The sequence below is a fragment of the Poecilia mexicana genome, unplaced genomic scaffold, assembly GCF_051168715.1.
Source record: "Poecilia mexicana isolate PSO_F unplaced genomic scaffold, ASM5116871v1 scaffold_6, whole genome shotgun sequence".
NCBI lineage: Eukaryota > Metazoa > Chordata > Actinopteri > Cyprinodontiformes > Poeciliidae > Poecilia > Poecilia mexicana.
The window spans coordinates 15,051,697-15,070,532 of NW_028263375.1; the positions used below are offsets into that span (position 1 = coordinate 15,051,697).

At 37.6% G+C, this 18,836-nt stretch overlaps 1 protein-coding gene across 1 annotated transcript in view; it reads left to right on the forward strand.

Moving 5' to 3' along the window:
- cacna2d1 (calcium voltage-gated channel auxiliary subunit alpha2delta 1) overlaps positions 1-18,836 on the forward strand; it is a 74,703-nt gene that overhangs the window by 26,808 nt on the left and 29,059 nt on the right. The window contains exons 5-12 of the mRNA XM_088006728.1: positions 683-718; positions 1,603-1,732; positions 7,578-7,709; positions 8,895-8,964; positions 9,807-9,857; positions 10,077-10,176; positions 16,431-16,589; positions 17,091-17,195. Of these exons, the coding sequence (XP_087862854.1) occupies positions 683-718; positions 1,603-1,732; positions 7,578-7,709; positions 8,895-8,964; positions 9,807-9,857; positions 10,077-10,176; positions 16,431-16,589; positions 17,091-17,195 (783 nt within the window). The remainder of the gene's footprint in view (positions 1-682; positions 719-1,602; positions 1,733-7,577; positions 7,710-8,894; positions 8,965-9,806; positions 9,858-10,076; positions 10,177-16,430; positions 16,590-17,090; positions 17,196-18,836) is intronic.

Here is an 18,836-nt window from a genome sequence, read left to right on the forward strand (position 1 = left end):
TAAAAACATTTAAGATGATTTGTGCAGCTTCAATATCCAATGTCATCATTACCATAAAACAGATAAAGCAGCGCATCAGAAAAAAAAAATCTGTTTAAAAATGGTTTGAAGGAAAATATACTTTTTTTACTTTTCAATTTCAGTAGAAATCAGCCTGTTGACTCGCTTCTTGAGGCATCTGTCATAGCCAGGCATAAAGTGTGTTGTATCTCATCTTTCAGTTTGAGTTCATATTCCATTATTCAAATTATTTTATAATTTATAATGTGGATGCATTTTTTGTTTACATACACGGAACATATTCACATTTCTGACAAAGATGACTTTTGTAACAAAACTGTTTAGTTTATCATTTTTCTACACCACAAATCTAATAAAAACATTTCCATTAGAAAACTCTTTTTATGATTACAGGGACAGATTTTCAGATATTGTTACAGTCCAGGTCTTTAACCGTGAATGACTCAAAAGACTTTTTAGTGTAAGAAAAAGTATGCATTTGCTTTGAAAATCAATGAAATGGCGGAACACACGTCATGCACATGTTGTTATTTCAAGATCTTAAGGTTTTCTGGTTCTAAAATATTATGATATTTGGGTTTTAATAAGTTCCCAATTAGTAAATTAGCTTGTTGTGCAACTGTTTGAAAAGCATTCAAAATGTCGCTTTTTTTTTTTACAGGATGATGAAATTGCCTACTACAATTCAAAGGACAATGTAAGTGTGCTTTTCTCCCCCCGACACTTTTCCGTTTTCTTTGAACTCTCACTCCCATGATTTCTTAAAGTTCACAGTTACAGCTAAGACATAGGACAAGAAGATGGATGTGTTAGTCACTGCTCTTTTTAAAGCCTATTTTCCCTTCTGTCTCTAATATTCCTACTATTCACCACTTTTACAATCCCCCCCCCATACTCTATATCATTCCCTCAGCTTTTTATTGCAGTATCAACCTCCTCCTCTTTCCCTACTTCTTGGGCTCTTCTTCCATGCAAGCCTCCTTTCAGTCATCTTTCCTCCCACCCTCGCTCAGGTGAAGAGGTCTCTGCCATGCTTCTCCTCTAATTGACAGATGAGATGTATGAGCTGGCTACGCTGTTGCTTTATTAGGAAGCAAGTGTTCCCCCCCCCCCCCACTCCTCCCTCCTTGCTGACTCTCTTTCCCTCTTCCTCTCTCAACACCTCACCACCTCTCTACTGTGCATCCTTTCATATCTCATCAGTTTTTGCTTTTCACTACATATTGTACTTTCTCTAAAGTCCCCTTTTTATGTAAATTGGGAGGTTGAAAATACACACAGATGCTGTCACTTCCTGGCGCTCCTCTTTCAGGGGAATGATCTACAAAAGAAGAGACAACACATCTTTTATCGGTCAATAATGCTTCATTTTTCATTGGACCACCTGGGGGATGAAATTAACTGTGGTAATGAAATTACATCTGACAGAATTTGTTGGGGATGTACTGCCGGACAGTTGTCTGCTTCTTTGCTTACAGATAAAGCCACAAAGGCAAACGCTAACAACGAAGAGTGTTAAATTTACTGAAAGCTGTGATCAAAACTACTGCATCCATCTTGATTTTCCTTTTTCCCCCACAGCTGGATGCAAATGAGACAGAGGGGAGAAAATACAGGATTCGACCAGACTTTAAAGAGGACCCTTCATTCAAACGGTTGACTGATCACAACCATACAGCTGTCCACATTCCCACTGACATCTATGATGGCTGTGAGTCTGCACACACACACACACACACACACACACACACACACACACCCACGTGCACGCACGCAGAACACATGCACACAAACCCAACTGGTAACCATGGATACAGCTGACACACCAAACCATTATAAAATCTTGTCAACAGATTTAGCTCCCAGCAAACTTGCCCTTGGCTAAATAATGTTTTTAAAAGAAGTGAAATCCTATAATGAGGTCTTCTCAAGGTTTCTGCTCTGTTATTTGCTGCTGGTGAAAAGAGGATCTTCTAATTCAAATGTGTTGATATTGCATTATTAAGTACAACATGTTTATGCCCATTTTCATAAAAAGGAATTATAGAATTATTTTAAAAATGTCTTTAAACTGAAATCATTAATATTGTTCACAAATAAGAACACTTATTTAAATGTAAATTTTACTTGTGGTATGCTCTACTTATTAAATTTGGCCTATGCAAAATAGCAGTTCAGTTTGTTGTGTAGTTTAAAGAATTAAAAAGTAAGTACATAGAATAATCAAAAACCTAGTAATTAAGTGACAGTTCTAAGTATTCTGATCAACCACTGTAGAAAAAGTAATGGTTAATTTAAAAGGATCGATGATGATGTCCGTTCTTTTTGCGGACTTGGACCGTTTCACTATCCAAAGTACTTTGACCTTATAAAAGGCACAGAGTTTCCATTGGAGAGTACAGTCTCTATTATTGAGAAAGGAGGGGATCATTGTGGAGTAGAATCAATGCAAGACATTTATTTAAGAGCTTTGGGTCAGCCTCCTAAACAGAAGAGTATTTCCATAGCTCAAATATAATCCTAAAAAAAACAAACATTTTTGCTGTTTTCTCTATCAACACATCTCTGATCTTATCACACAGTGACGATCATGACACCATGGTCCCTGGAGGCATAACCCTACTGACCAAGTAGGCCAGTGTAACTGACACAAATAAACCAAGAACAATTTCTACACGTCTTTCAGTCTTTTGTAAAGCAGCTTGGTTTGTGCCAAAATGCCCTGTTATCTCTCTTAAAAATTGAATGCATTTAGGTAACACAAATTGTGCTTCTGTAGTATTCTGTAAGAGTAGTCCTGGCTTGCTGCTGTACAAAAAAAGCAACTAATAATATGTCACTTGGAGGTAGTTTAGTCAGATCACCTTGTAAAGGTCAATGTTGTCGGTGTGTTTGTAACAATAATGGCCCTTAACACAAGTTCATTTTTAATATTTTGATGCAAAGCAAGAAAAATGCAGTTTTACCAATTTCCACACCATTTTTATTTTTTTACATTTCTAGACCACCTTTTCTCAAATCCTATATGAGAAATGACTCTGAGTCTTGAGAACCTTGAGGTCTTGTTTGTTAAATCATGACTGAACGATGGCTTGAAGAGTGATCTACAGCTTCTGTTGTGAACCTCCTGGGTTAGATCAGTGCTGTGGAGCGCATTGAAGTGATGGGAGCAGTTCTACTTAATCACACTGTTATATCCATCAATATGTATTACTGGATTGGACAGTGTCTATTGACTGCTCTAGCTAGTGACGTGCACCTGCAGATACCATTACCGTGCACTGAGTCATGTCCAGAAATAACAGTCTGAAAACATAAAGGTAACACTATGTCTAACTGTTGTAGTATTGTATTTCAATAGTTTAACTGTGAGAGACCAAAACTTAAATCTCAGCTCTTACTTTTATCTTCAACACTTCATCCCTCTTGCAAACCTGCCCATTTTTCTGCTGCACTATCCTCTTAATGGCTCAACAATCAATGAATATGAGCAGAGGTCCCGTTGAAATGATCAACTTGGGTAACACAAATTGAAATCATTACAGTCATCGATTTTGTGTGAACTTGAATGCCCACAAAATCTAAAACTGTGAACATACTCCAGATAACAAGCAACATTTTATCAATCTGAAAATCATCAAAGAAAGACAGAAAGAAAGGAGGAAAAATATTTGCTTTAGTATATTTTCACAATTGTTTGTACAATGTAATGAAATGAACTAAAACTGTCAGATTAGACTCTGCTGTGCCAATTCTTGAAGCACAAAGGTCTAAGATTTGGAAACATTAAATAGAGACTTAATGATAACATTACTGACTTAAGTAGTTGTGCAGTTTTTGCAATAGTATGATTTTTGTACAATTGCTTCTGTCTTGTATTCTGCCTTGCATCACTGCAGATGTTCTTGTAATCTCACTTATAAATGTACGTACTTGAATAACCAAAGAATAAAAAAAGACTGCAATTGGAAAACTGTACATTTTAGCATAAACTGTAAAGCAGTTGTGGGCTGCATGTGATAAAAGTCAATTTCTGATCATTTCATCATCATGTGCTGACATTTACCTTAAATAGTCCAGAATAATTGGATTCTCTAGAGTCTCCATGACATTACAACTTCTCAAGCTGAATGTCAATGAGTTAAGGATTGGATGTTGAATGTCTTAGCTATGCACAATTGTCTCTGCACTCGCATGTGTTCTGTCTTCATTTTTTTATTTTATGCTTTGATGTGCTTGTCTGATGTGATGAAAAGGGTTCAGTGCTCGTCTTAAGCATATGATGACCACAGCGGAAGCTCTCAGTGAGCTTAGGTGACATGAGTCTGGTTACCGGGAGGTTTACCCACCGAATCGTAGTGCTGCTTGTTCACTTTTTCTGTTTGTTCTGGACAAACACAGAAACTGGATTTCTGTGTTTGTATGTAGATCAGGAGAAAAAAAGACAACAACAACAAAAAACTTGCACAGCTGAATGAAGTGCGTCAGAACTGACTTAGAGAGACAGCAGGATGGAGTGACTTCCACAGCATGGATTTCAGCCTGCTGGTGAACCGTCTGGCTCCAAGGTTACATGTGTAACACTTCTACTGACATGATAACCCCAGGTATAAATAAGGGACATGGTTGGTGGGTAGATGCAGGTGATTTGGGGATTTTTACTTCATTAAAACTGTTAGTCCTGTTTTTGGCATGTTATCTGGGTTCTGGTAGTAAGTATGCAGAGATACTCTGAGCGTCAGAGACGTATCCAGCTTGGATTTTTTTTTTTTGCCAAACTGTCGATATGTCACTGTAGTGGTGGCAAGTGTTCCCAGGTAGAGGACAAGTGGTGATTGGAGATGTAAGTTAAAGTTACAGGTGGAATAAGAACATGTTCGGTAGGTATTGTGTGGACACAAATGAGAAATGACATATAATAGTGAATTATGCCAAAAAGGTGAGATAGTTATGTTGAAGAGAAAGTATTTTGTCTTTATGTGTCTGTGAAGATTCAGGCCTGAGTCCACATTTACACCTCATCTGTACACCTCACCAGTTTTTAATAGGGGTGCACCGACTTGTGAGCCTTTCTCATGGAGTACTTCAGTGAAATTAAGCAATACCTCAGTACACATTGGAGGCACTATATTTCTCAACTGGCTTGTGCGATGATGCATTATTTATCCACTTGATTTTTTTTTTTGTTGGTTGATTGATCCAAAGGTAAAATAATACAACATTTAAATTCTCAGTATCACCCCCTTTTTTTTCTTTGAAATGTTATAGTTAATGACGAAATACATTACTAATTGCACTCCCACGCACAGCCTGCTTTTTTGCCTCCTTTTCCTAATGACACATGTACTCCTGGCATCCAAGCCTTCATTAATGCTGTCCTCGAGAGACATGCACATAGATAAACATACTACACTCAGTGTGAGCCACTTCACACTCGGTATAGGAGCCCAGTGTGGTCACATATACATATCTAAACAGATAGGAAACATAATCCCTTTACATTATCTTTCAATTACAAATACACATACATATATTAGGGCTGAAACAATTAATCAGATTAATCGTGATTAATTGGTTATCGACACAATCAACCAATTTAGTAATTGATTAATTATTAACTGGAGTGACTCTAAAACATTCAAACTGATGAAGGGATAACACCCTCAGACCAGTAGCTATCCACTGTACAAAACATATACTTCATTTTTGTTGAAAAATCTTCTCTGTCTATAATTTTGTTCTACTGAGAAGAGGCATAGTTTTAGCTTCAAATTATGTGGAAAAAAACCCTTCTTACTAAGCACTTTTTGTTGCATTTGTTGTCAATTAATCCACAAAAGAAATGCACCTACGCTGCATTGATGTAAAGCTGGAAGGGCTGATGTTTACAAAAGTTAATGTTCTAACTTGTATTTTAAAAACTGAGATATTTTTTTTAGCTGTAGATGCATCCTTTGCTACAAATGACCAAGTAAACACTAAAGGAATGTTATGTTATTGCATTTAGGCAAACTATTTTTTTTATTTTATTTTCTTAAGTAAAAAAAAAAAAGGAATTGAATAATTTGTTTACTTTTGTCTTTTAATGTATTTCAAATCTAGCGTTAAAAAGGTTTAAGTGGTTAAATGAAAAATCATCAGAATATGAAGACGTTTGAAAATTGTGTCACTGAACAGCAGTAGTAGCTAGACAAAGAAAATATTGAGTTGCGGTGGCACATGTTGCATCTCCATCAATCATAGTCAGGGTTATGTGGCTCTGAGCTGCCTTGGTCCTGTGCCATTACATCCATAATGCCTGTTGCCTCTCACAACACACACTATCAATCACACGGATGCAGTGATGGAAACGCAGACAGACACACACAGGCAGGCAGCTGGGTGTTTCTGATGATAAGCACTCTTAAAATAAAACAGATTAATTTTCTAACAACATAGCAGTTCCTTCCTGAATACCACCGCTTTTATTGGTGGCTAAACATGGGCATTTGCTGTTGAGCTGGACAAATATTTGCTCATGTGTCCTGCTGAGCAAATGAGCCGACGCTGAGTGAGTCCGTCTGTGAATCTTGATGAATGTGTTAATCTTGGATGCCCACGTGTCTTTGACTATTTTCCACAGCATTCTGAGAGGCTCAGCTGTGTCCTCTAAACTGTATTGACCAGGCAAACACAGACAATTGCGAAACTACTGAATTGTGGAAAAAAAAAAAATCAAATCTGATCTTACAAATAAACTACACTGATAATCTAAATATTTGGGTTGTTAGTTTCATTTTTGACTTAACTCAGGTTGTTTCTTTTTTAAGCATAATGTATCTTGCTGTTCTATAAAAAATCAGCTTAAATTAATGGGACTGTGCATTTACAACAAATTTGCAGCAGTGGTGAATGGTGAGTGGTGAATAAATAAGTACATATTTTTAACCTTTTTTTTTAATCAGGATAAAAACCCCTTGAGATTAAAACTTGGCCAAAGAGTCAGCAACAAATACAATAAAAACATTACAGTTAAAAGAAAATGCCAAGCTATAAAAAATAGGTCCATGTCATTGAATCGGCCTCAAGACCCTTTAGTTTGGATGTAAATGCACTAAACAAGATAGATTATGTCAATTTCAAAGTTTCTTGTAGCAAGTTCCAAGAAGAGGGAGCAGAATGAATGAAAGTCTTCTTACTCAATTCAGTCTGACCAACAGGGACAGAACAAAGTAGCAATTTGTGTGAGTTACAAGCATTAGAGTCGACATTTCTCAGTGCAACTGCAGTACAAACATAGGCTGTCAGGAGGCTTGTAAGTAAAAGTTAACCAATGGGAGTTCCTTTGGGAAGCCTGAAAAAGGCCATCCCACCTGTGAGTACAAATTACAGTGGTGTGTTGATATTTTGCGGTTTGTAATGAACCTTGGAGAAGAGAGGTAGACAAAGTCTAGCATCTTAAGATATCACATAATTTCTGAAAGTAATATACCTTATTCATCTGACACAAGATTGTCTAGTTTGTACTATGTTGACTTTTGACACAAAGTATGGATTTGTGCATCTTTATGTTACAGCTACCATCGTGCTGAATGAGCTGAACTGGACAGAGGCATTGGAGGATGTCTTTAAAAAGAACAGAGAAGATGACCCAACACTTCTTTGGCAGGTGTTTGGCAGTGCTACAGGCCTGGCTCGCTACTACCCAGGTAAATAAATAAATTAATTAATTAATACTTTGGTTACGGCCTCAAAATGCAGCCTGTGGCTACAGAAAACATCAAGTGTTTCTCTTAGTAATCCTATGCGATGATGCACTGTAGAATTGATGCTACACCGATCACAAGTAACATAATGGCTACTAACGGATGAGATGAATCACTGGTTAGGTTTTCATCACACGTCATGTTGTTAGGTGTTATGTGTAAGGCAACAGGTTTATAATAATCAATATCATTAAATTAATGTTAGAAGCGGGAAAAAGTAGTGACTGGCAAGTTTGACAGGAGTAAAAATTATGATGGCTAAACAATTGGGTAGGAGCGTCTCCAAAACCACAATTTTAACAAAGCAGTCCGTCTAACCTATACCATATAAATATCAGATGTTACAAAATTAACATCTGATATTTAGTTGAGTTTTACAACATATGGTGCAGTCCAAATTCACACAAACAGTGCATAATAATGCATGAATATATAACCTTTGTAAAAATGTAAATATTGTTTTTGTGAATAAAAAAAAAAATCTTACTAACTCACCTGGTTAAATAAAGTTTTATAAATAAATCCAAGACTAGTTGCCATGTGTTTGTCACTTGTTGGGACATACATTCAGGGGTCTGGAAGAGTTTCTATATTGCTTTGTCAAACCTTTTTTGGCATTAAAACACGGATCAAAAAGTATTTGGCAACTGGCTACAATATTTACCAACAGAAGCAGATTAACTAATGGGGAGATTAAAATGAGTGAACATGTGTAGCCATTACTGTCATTTTAAAGCTGTTTTCTTAACCCCATAACATGCATGGCAGGCCTGAACATACTCTATGCTCCTGCAGACTTGCATTTGTTGTGGTTCTCTCTAAAGTAGAAAGCCTGCACATCCAATTTTTTCCTCCTGGTATTATTTTAGAACAGCATAAAACGTGCCACAGTGAACATGGTGTGATGAATTTAGGAGTCCATCCAACTGGCCAGCTGTCATTATAAAATGTGTCCTATCATGTTAGACAGTGACTCACTGCTGAGCCATATTTAACGCTGCATATTGCTAGAGTTTAACAGTCTCGCAGTTGAATGTGTCAGAAATTGAACCAAAATAGGAATTAGTGTTAATTCCATTTAATAATAAGCAAGATTATAATAAGCCTACATTTGATCTCCTTTTATAGCCTCTCCGTGGATGGATGCTCGCAAAACTCCCAGCAAAATTGATCTGTATGATGTCCGCAGGAGGCCATGGTAATAAAACTGGGAAGAAATTTGCTCATCTGCCATTTTATTAGGTGTACCTGTTCAATTGCCCATCATCACAAATACAAGTTTAGACAGTGACATTTTAGCAATTTAATGCATTCACACGTCTCGAAAAGTTCATTAGAATGAGACAGGATTCATTCCAGTAGCCTCTGGTCACCAGCTCCAATTCACCTCCTTTAGGATGTGAAGGAACAGGAGACTGACACTCTGGGTTTAAAACTATGGATATAAAACCGACAAATCTGCATAAAAATTTCATCATGTTTATGTCTACACAAATCTCTGGAGCTGCTATGAATCCAAACAGGGGGGCATCCTAGTACTAGCAAGGTGTACCTAATAAAGTGGCCGGTGCATGTACATACAGACAGTTTCACTTTACATTGCTATCCTTATTGACATATGTACAGTTCTTCTTTGGGTTGTGGGTTACTGTTCAGAAAGAGTTGTTGTTGTCTTGCCTGCTGTAAGCAAAATGCATTTCAAATATTTCCAAAAGCAAATTTGTATCTGTTTCCACTTTAAGTGATGAGATACACACATGTTATTAGAATAATCCGTTTTAAAGATCTGACGGCAATTATAAGCGGACGTTCACAGTTTCTATTCCAGGGACATAGTTATTTGCAAACACTTTTCCAACATTAATAGTGCAAAGCCTTTTTATTAACTTTGTAATAATTTCACCTCTAGTCCATAAAAAATGGAACAATTAAATGTGTTACCTTTGGGTAAATCATTATAATGTCAGTTGGCATATTAACTGTGAATCAAAATTTGTAAGTCTTAATCCAGAAATGTTCTTTTTTTTATCATTCATTAAGGTACATTCAAGGGGCTGCCTCACCCAAAGATATGCTAATCCTTGTGGATGCGTGAGTACATGAAATATCCTCACAGATCCATTATCTTTTTTACATTTTCTTCTCTACTCTTAATGTGTTTTTTTTTTTTACCTCCTTCATAATGTCCTGTATTTCTTAAGGCAAATTCAATTTTTTATTATTCAGACTACAGTCTCACAGAAGAAATGAGCTGATACTGAGTGAGAAGCTGTCCAATGTTTCATTTTTTCTTGTTTTTTTTTCTTATAGGAGTGGTAGTGTCTCAGGTCTGACTCTGAAACTAATCAGAACATCCGTCAGTGAGATGCTAGAGACATTGTCTGATGATGATTACGTCAATGTTGTTTATGTAAGTATTATTTCGTTTTTCACATGGTCATCTTTTGCCAGGGGTCTTACAGTACATGTCCAGATTAAACAAAGAGTGAAATGTGCATTTTGAATGTCTAAACGTAAATTATTGTGTATTGTTATTACTATCCACTTTATTCAGAGTATGTTCAAATTATTATCATTTTCATCTACTCATGCCTGCACATATTCAACACATGGCTATGCAGACCTAAATGTTCACTAGGGGCAAAGAGATTGAGACAAGTAATGAAGTATAGATTCATGGACACCATAAAACCGATATGTAATGAAATACCTGCTGCTCTATTTGTTGCTAAAGATTAGAACTCTGCCCTTCAAGCCCCCAAACATCCCCCCCAATCTACAGATGTGGACACAAGTATGGCTGAACAAACCCACTGCTCCTCAAGAAATTAAAGCTGTGCTGTGACAGCATTGAACCCAGGAAGCAGGCATCCATCTCTCTCTCTGCCTTTAAATTGTTAAATTTGTTCCTTTCATCTATATGGGATAAAAGACCTTTCAGGTTTTTATCATATACCTCCATCCGTTGTTTTGTTTTAGCACATGATTTGTTTAGACGCCACATTCTCATCTTTGCACAACACTGCATCTTCCTTCATGTCACTGTTCCCACCTAGTTTTCCTTCATTTTTTGTATTTTTCTCATTCACCAGTCACCCCTAACATTTTTCCCTCTACATCTTTCCATGTACTCAAGACCCACCACGTTTTGTAATTACATTCAGAAAAAAACAACAAAAAAAACAATCTGGAAATTAGTTAATTGGTACCTGTGGAGGGCTTTATTGAGATGGGTCTTTACAGAGATTGGAGCTGTCTGCTTTCTCTCTGCACAAAGACAGACATTCAGGCTCTGTCTCTCCTCCATGGGGACTCTTTTGTCTTTGAAACAATACATTTCGTTCCATTGCAGTCCTGAGACTTTACATAGATTTGCAATCAACAAGCTCAGTTGGGGAGCGTAGTGAGTTAGACTAAAAGATATGAGTTTTTATTTATTTTCCTCCCACTGCATGCTTGTAAAAAGCTCCTAAATGATTTAAGCTGCTTAAAAGCTCAATTAAAAGGATATGGATGGACGGACGGACGGAGCAAACGATGGTGATGGGAAGTTTAAGAATACATTGTGTCAAATGTATTTAATGCAACAAAAGTTTACGCCCATAAATTACTGTAAAAATATTTTTTCCATTTCAATTAAATTAAATTCTCTTCAATCACTGTCACTGAACACTACACCTATTGATGGAAGCAGAAGTTCATTTGAGTGTACTGAATCTCTAGAGTATGTTAAAGTGATCTGTTCACTGGCTAAACCACTTCATTTGTGCAGAGTGAAATAGCGCCTCCTCCAGCACAGTCTGGGTACTGCATGACTCAGGGTACTCACTTCGCTTTTCCAAGGTAACTGATTTTGTTGTGTCAAGCTACACGAAACCAAGCGCATACACAACTCCGTCCCTATTATCTTAATAGACTTGGGTACAGAAAAGGATGAAAATGAGAGGAAGGGGGACAAAAAAGTAAAAGTGATAGGCACACCAGTGCGGGGCACAACACTAGGGACAAATACCATTTACTTATGTGATTTAAATGTGGCTGAAAATGCATCCACATAGTGTTCAGTCTTCAGTCAGAATAAGCATATTGCATCAAGTGAAGCATTATATTGTTTTGCATTTGGCCTACGTAGTTGACTCAAGGATTAGAAAGTGTGAATATCCTGACTCTTGCAGTACAACTCACGCGCAATATGTTTCTGTCCTGCTGCGTCACGGCGTAATCACATCACGTCCACAAACTGTGTTGGAGTGTCTTTGAGTTACAATATGAATGAATCCCCTCCTGATTTTCAGTACAGTTACTGTGCTGGAGTGGTGCTGTGTGCTTGTTGGTGCAATGGTTGCTGAGGAAGTAGGACTTCGTACTGTAAATAGTGTGTTGCAGTGCAAGCCTGTGAGCCCACCTCTTCAGTTTCCGTGTCCTTAGAAAGACACGAAAACTGTCTTTCTAAGGAAGACATACTAAGTGGTTAGTATGTAGATTACAATCGTCAATGTGTGAATGGTTTGAATTACTGAATGCAGTGAATGTAGACGAATTACCTTTTGTCCCCTCCAGGTAATTTGTAGCATGCTGGGTGCTTGTAAGGGCTAACCAGGTCATGTATACCCAAAGCAAGAGCTGTGTCGGCGGCATTCTAGGCACAAAGTCAAGATTGTTCCCAGTGCTGGTTGGACTCTGCCAGAGCTGAACTCTGTCACTGATCTATTTTGTGACGTTCATGGACAGGACTTTTCTCTTAATGCAGATGTCCATATCTGTTTGGTATTGTATTATAAGACACATGTTTAATTTCTCTTCATTAGTCAATTTAAGCTTGGGTCTTTGGGTCACCACCTCTTTTTTCGCCAAAAGATGATTTAGACAAAAAAAAAAAAAAATCACTTCTGGAAAAATGGGAGACAGCTGGGAAAGCCATGGAGTTGAGACACTGAAGGAAGCTAAGATAGATCGAGGAACGCAAAAAACTAGCAAGATATTACAGAAGAAGTAAACACCCACATATATACAAATCTCAGAGTGCTATTTTATAGGAGCCTTTTTGTTCCTGTAGGATTTCGGGATCATCTAATCAGAGGTGGTTGGTCATACCTCAGACTCATTTTAAAACTCATGAAGATCGGGCTTTTCTGGTTGAGGCTCTGGAAATCTTTAAAGACACTGTCAGACGTTTAATTAGACTGATACCATTCATGCCAGTTTTTATATTCTTGTTTTTATGTTTGTCTCTTTGTGAAGCACTTTGTGATTCTGACTATAATAGGTGCTATTTAAATAAATGTAATTACTTTTATGAGGAGTACACAGATATGCAAATACAGATTGCAAAGAGGTGACAAAAAATAGGAAATCAGTTCCAAATATCCATAGAGAGATCAAATGTAACTGAAGCACAATATAAGCTCTTAACCTGTTCGTCTCAGGTTGTCATTCACAATGACAGGGGTGTCAAACTCCAGTCCTCAAGGGCCGCTGTCCTGCAGTGTTTAGATGTGCCACAGGTAAAAAACAGTGGAATGAAATGGCTTAATTACCTCCTCCCTGTGTAGATCGGTTCTCCTGAGCCTTGCTAATGACCTAATTATTCTTTTCAGGTGTGGTGCAGCAGAGGCACATCTAAAAGTTGCAGGACAGAGGCCCTTGAGGACTGGAGTTTGACACCCCTGTCACTAGAGGACCCAAATTTGGGTCCTCTAGTGACAGACAGGTTAAATACTGAAAAACAGAACAAAGACTAATTACCTAAATATGAAAAACAAAAGATGGAAAATCCTGAAAGAAGCTAAATACTATTCAAACTGTCAATACAGTACCAATTTTAATGGAGTGCCTTGATGACATAAAAACTTGGATGGCTCTGAATTTTCTGAATTTTAATGAAAGAAAGACGGAAGTTATTATTTTTGACCCTGGTACTACCTGCAAGTCCACTCCTGTGGATTTGGGTCCGCTATCACATTACGTAAAGCCATTTGTTACAAATTTGGGCTTTGTAATGGACACAAATTTTAAGTTGGATAAACAAATCAGTGCCGTTGTGAAAACGAGCTTTTTCCATTTGAGGCGGCTTGCTAAGATTAGGAATATTGTACCAGTGGATTATTTTGAAATATTAATCCATGCTTTTATCACAACACGACTGGATTACTGTAACTCCTTATATGTGGGTGTTAGCCAGTCTTCCTTGTCCCGTCTTCAGCTGGTCCAGAATGCGGCTGCTCGGCTTTTAACTGGATCGCGGAAGAGAGAACATGTTACCCCGATTTTATATTCTCTGCACTGGCTGCCGGTACATTTCAGAGTGCATTTTAAGATTCTTTTATTTGTATTTAAATCTTTAAATGGCCTTGCTCCCTCCTATCTCTCTGAGCTGCTACATATACACTGTCCTCCTCGAGCTCTTAGATCAGCGAGCCAAATGAACCTGGAGGTGCCGAGGACTTCCAGGAGGCAGAGAGGAGACAGGGCGTTTGCTGTTGCAGCTCCCAAACTTTGGAATTCTTTACCTATGTTGGTAAAACAGGCCCCCTCTTTAGCAATTTTTAAATCTGCTCTTAAGACTTACCTTTTTCGGTTGGCCTTTGATTCAGTTTGAGATGCTGCTTTTCTGTATTAATCTGGGTATGTTTATGTATTATATAGAGTGTTTTACGTCACTGCATTGTTGGTTTTGATGTGTTTTAATTTTGATTTTTATTTGTTTAATCTTGTGATTGTACAGCACTTTGGTCAGTGGTACTGTTTTAAAGTGCTATATAAATAAACTTGCCTTGCCTTGCCTTGCCTTACAAACCAAAAGAGCCCACGATTACAGCACTAGCAGCAATGCTAGTTCCTAAAAGTTTTTTTTAGGATCTTGTTACATTGTAATACAGTCTTACTTACACTTTAAACTTACGGGCAAAGCAATCTAAAACTGTAAATAATACCATAAACATAACTTGTCAGGAACTATTATTAGAATTAAACATGTTAAAAAAAGAGGGAGGAAAAAGAAAAGAGAAAAACTTTTCTTGTTTTATGCACATGTTCACACAGGGATGTGTGTCTGTCCCTGAGGGTGTTGTTACCTGTTACTAAATCATTGGTCTATGATATTATCCATTAATCATTACTCTTATTAACAGTAGCCCAGGGCCTAAACTGGCATTTGATAATGAAAGATCCTCAACACATACCTTAACACCTGGACAGGTCAAAGATTGTTGATAGATGCTTTTCTGTCTTTTCATTTATCTCCTCCACTCTCTTTCTTTTTCTCATTTTTAGACTTATTCTCACTTGCCCTCAACACCGCGCTCCATCTACCCATCTCCACACCCCTCACCTCATTTAACCTCTAAAACTTCCATCCTTGCCTGTTCAGCCATGGCTACCAGTGCCAGTCTAGTGAGCAAGTCACATCGTTCCAAGTCAGAAATGCAGAGAGTCCAACGGGATTAGCGTTTGGAGATTAGCCGTCTTTTCTGAGTCATCACTAATCCATTTCTAAAGCCTGGACAATAGCACACACATACAAGAGTGGTTGTAATAGGATCCCTAGAGAATTGTAAAATTTCAAGTTTCATTCACGTTCACATCATTTTTTCCCCCCTCTTTGGGTATAATGAGCTTTTCCTGGAAAAGAAAAATAGCATCTTTCTTTCTGAGGAGATGATGAATGTGTGATATGAGCTTACTATATAAAATTTTCGAGTTCCTCCCTTTGAATCCACTTTTGAGTCCTGTGTTCACACTCCTGCTGCTGTCTTTTTGTGTCCTTTTTCTCTGATTCTCACCTCCTGCTCTCACCTTCGTCACTTCTTTAAATAGAATATGTGATAGAAAATCTCCGCTCACTTCTTGTTGTCAGTTGTAAGCATAGTTATTGCTCCCCATGTTTATGCCTTGCTTGTGTGTTGTCAACCTCATCCATTAGTGAGAAAATTAATTTAACCCAAAAATACGTATTTATTTTACTATTCAGAGCTGTGAAATACAGTACAGGAACTTTTTGCCTGCCTGTCTGTGTGGATCAGAGTTATCAGCTTTCCTACTGGCCATCTCACAGGGAAATATTGATTAGTTTGGATCAATGAGGGGCATTATTGTTTTAGAACAGTTCTGCCACACAATAGAAGTGCTAGTTACTCTGTTGTCTCATGTGCCTCATATTAATACTTCTTAATTGCTCTTTTCTTTTAATGTTTTTTTCCACTTGAGGCTAGGTCTAATGGTTTAAAATGTATTCTCCAAACACGGACAATCAATTTAAGCCATAGCACAGCTCAGTCTAGATGCTATTTGTCAGGTGATTGGTAAAGAGTTTCTGCATGTATGGAAGTTGTAGAGCGGAGTACTTCTGCATGTTTTCTGTGGGATTGAATATGAGAATGTCTCACCTTTGGAAGAAGTATAGTGCTGTGGCTTATCCTCATTTTTATATAGCAGAATCTTGTTTCCATGGGTACCGAATCGTTGAGCTCCAAGGATGTGAAGCAATTAGTGGGGCTTGATGAATGTGTCTGTTTACCACTGCCTGATAGAGCCAAGGCCAGGTGGGAGTGTTCTCCGTGCCTCCGTGTCTACGATTGTGCGTGCGTTCATATTTGTTCCACATGCACAGACGCTTTAATTGTATGACTAATTTTCAGGTCACAACTTCTTGCTTCTGTTTCCCAGTTTAACACTAGGGTGAAGAACACAGCCTGCTTCGACCATCTGGTTCAGGCCAACGTGAGGAACAAGAAGCTGCTGAAAGATGCTGTGCAGAACATCACAGCCAAAGGGATTACAAATTACACTAAAGGCTTCGAGTTTGCGTTTGAACAGCTTTATTCGGTGAGTAAGACGTGTTTTCTTGTCTGACTTCAGTCCGTATGGGGAACACAGGACCTGATTTAAGTTTTGAATGAACGTTGCCTCTTTTGTCTTCATTGTTCAGCAGCTTTAAATTGTTGTCTTTACTGCCATCTGCTGGTTGAAAGTAGTGCTTCAGTTTTAGTGTTTGGGCATGGACAGGCAAATTGTGTTTCAAAGGAAGGACTGCAGGAGCTATCCAAATGACAACAGTCGTCCCCTGATGTTTCTGCTAAATCTCAAAATAAATCATATTGGTTCAAAACAAATCGTATCACCGCACTTTGATACAGAAAGCACTGCTTTTGTTCATTTTTTAAAAAAATGAAAACATTTTGAAGATGGCTTGAAATGTCAATTTAAAGTGTTACTTGATAAGTATTCAAGTCGGAGGTTAAGACAGTATGAGAAGATGTTTATTTTCAAGGAGAAGAATGAAAGTGTCTCAACTTAATAGTCCTTGTCTGTTTTTGTTTTGAATAGACTAATGTGAGCAGAGCAAACTGCAACAAGATCATCATGCTGTTTACTGATGGAGGAGAGGAACGAGCTCAGTCCATACTGGAAAAATATAATGCGGACAAAAAGGTACTTGTGGATTCATGTTTCGGGGGCGGGAGGTTTATTTGCATTATGACCCAAATGCTGGATGAGGGTAGATGGCAGGTGGAGGAAAAAAAAAAAAAAACATAACAGTTTGATTTATTAAAACAACGTGAAATATACTGCAAAAGTTTAAGTCACAGCACAACGGCCCAAACACCAAGAATGACAAGGTGAGACTTCAGCAGCTCAAAGAGAACAATGACAGCATTTTCACATGATAATAAATTGCGCACTTTCATTTGATTCAATTTGCAAACATTTGGGCATTCACGGAAACATTTACAAACTTGACCATGTCATGAAAATCTTTTTGGTCACATCCAGATCCTTCAGTGGTAAAGCAGCCTCAGTCCACCATGTTTGACTGTGGGTATTATTTTATTTAACTGAAATTGTGTTAGTTTTAAACCAGATGCACACTTCCCAGAAAGTGTGCATCTTTTCTTCCATCAGTCACTAAATCATTTCCCAAAGGTATTTCATGAGATGGATCGTCGTGTTCCTTTTAACTGCGGCTTTCGCCTTGGAATGCTCCCACAATCCTATAAATACCTTTTCTTTCTCGTTGTTTTATCATGTATACAGACTTCAACTGGGAAAAGTTAACTGGTGGTGGTGCTATTAAATGTTGTTCTAGATCCTTTTATGACCCATTTTGTGCTGCTCTTGGAGAAATTTTGGTAGGTCAGCCACTCGTGGGGAGGTTTGCCACTTTTCCATGTTTTTCCGATTTGTGAATAAGGGCTTTCATTGTGGTCCATTGTACCTTAGAAATGGCTTTGTATCCCTTATCAGTGACTTTGCTGCTCATCTGCTTTTGAATTTCTTTAAATCAAGGTATGATGTGTTTCTTTAGAGGTCTTTCAGCCTACTCCATTTTATATCGATCCTATTTAAATTTCTTACTAGAGGTAATTAGTCCTGGGAGTGACTCCTAAAACTGAACCACAAATGTGGTGAGCCACAGCTAATTTATGCTTTACATTTTTTTTTCCACATAGTGGCAGGTTAGTTTAGATAGCTTAAATGAAATTGTTACTTGAAAAACTGTTTGCCATCCATACCTGATATTATTTTTTTTAATAAAATGAATCTGTATAAACAGATGTTGTAGACAGCATAATAAAAAAGCTGAAACATAATTATTTTGCAAGAGGATAAATAGCTTTTTTAGACTCTGATAAGGACTTGTCTTTTGTTTTCAGAAACAAAACACTTAATGTCTCGTTCACTTTGGGAAGCGATGAAGGAAGCATGAATTCTCATTACTTTAACCAACTGATCATTTGAGCAGTTCTCTTACTGGCTCAATGTCATTTCACTTGGACACAAATAATTAACATAAATAAAAGTATTCTTCCACTGAGACCTGCCTGCAAAACAAGTAAATATTGAAAAGGTTAAAAGAGGGCTACAGAATATGATGTGATGCTACCCATACAGAAGGGCAAAATAAAACAGTTTGTGTAAAATAAAAGCATAGAAATATATAAATAGTTGTGGCAATCTGAACTTTGTGACATTATCCTGCTAGAAGCAGCTATCGCAAGATTCAGTTCAATTCAATAAAATTTTATTCATCCCAAAGGGACAATTAAAAAGGTACGGAGACCAGCAGCAGTG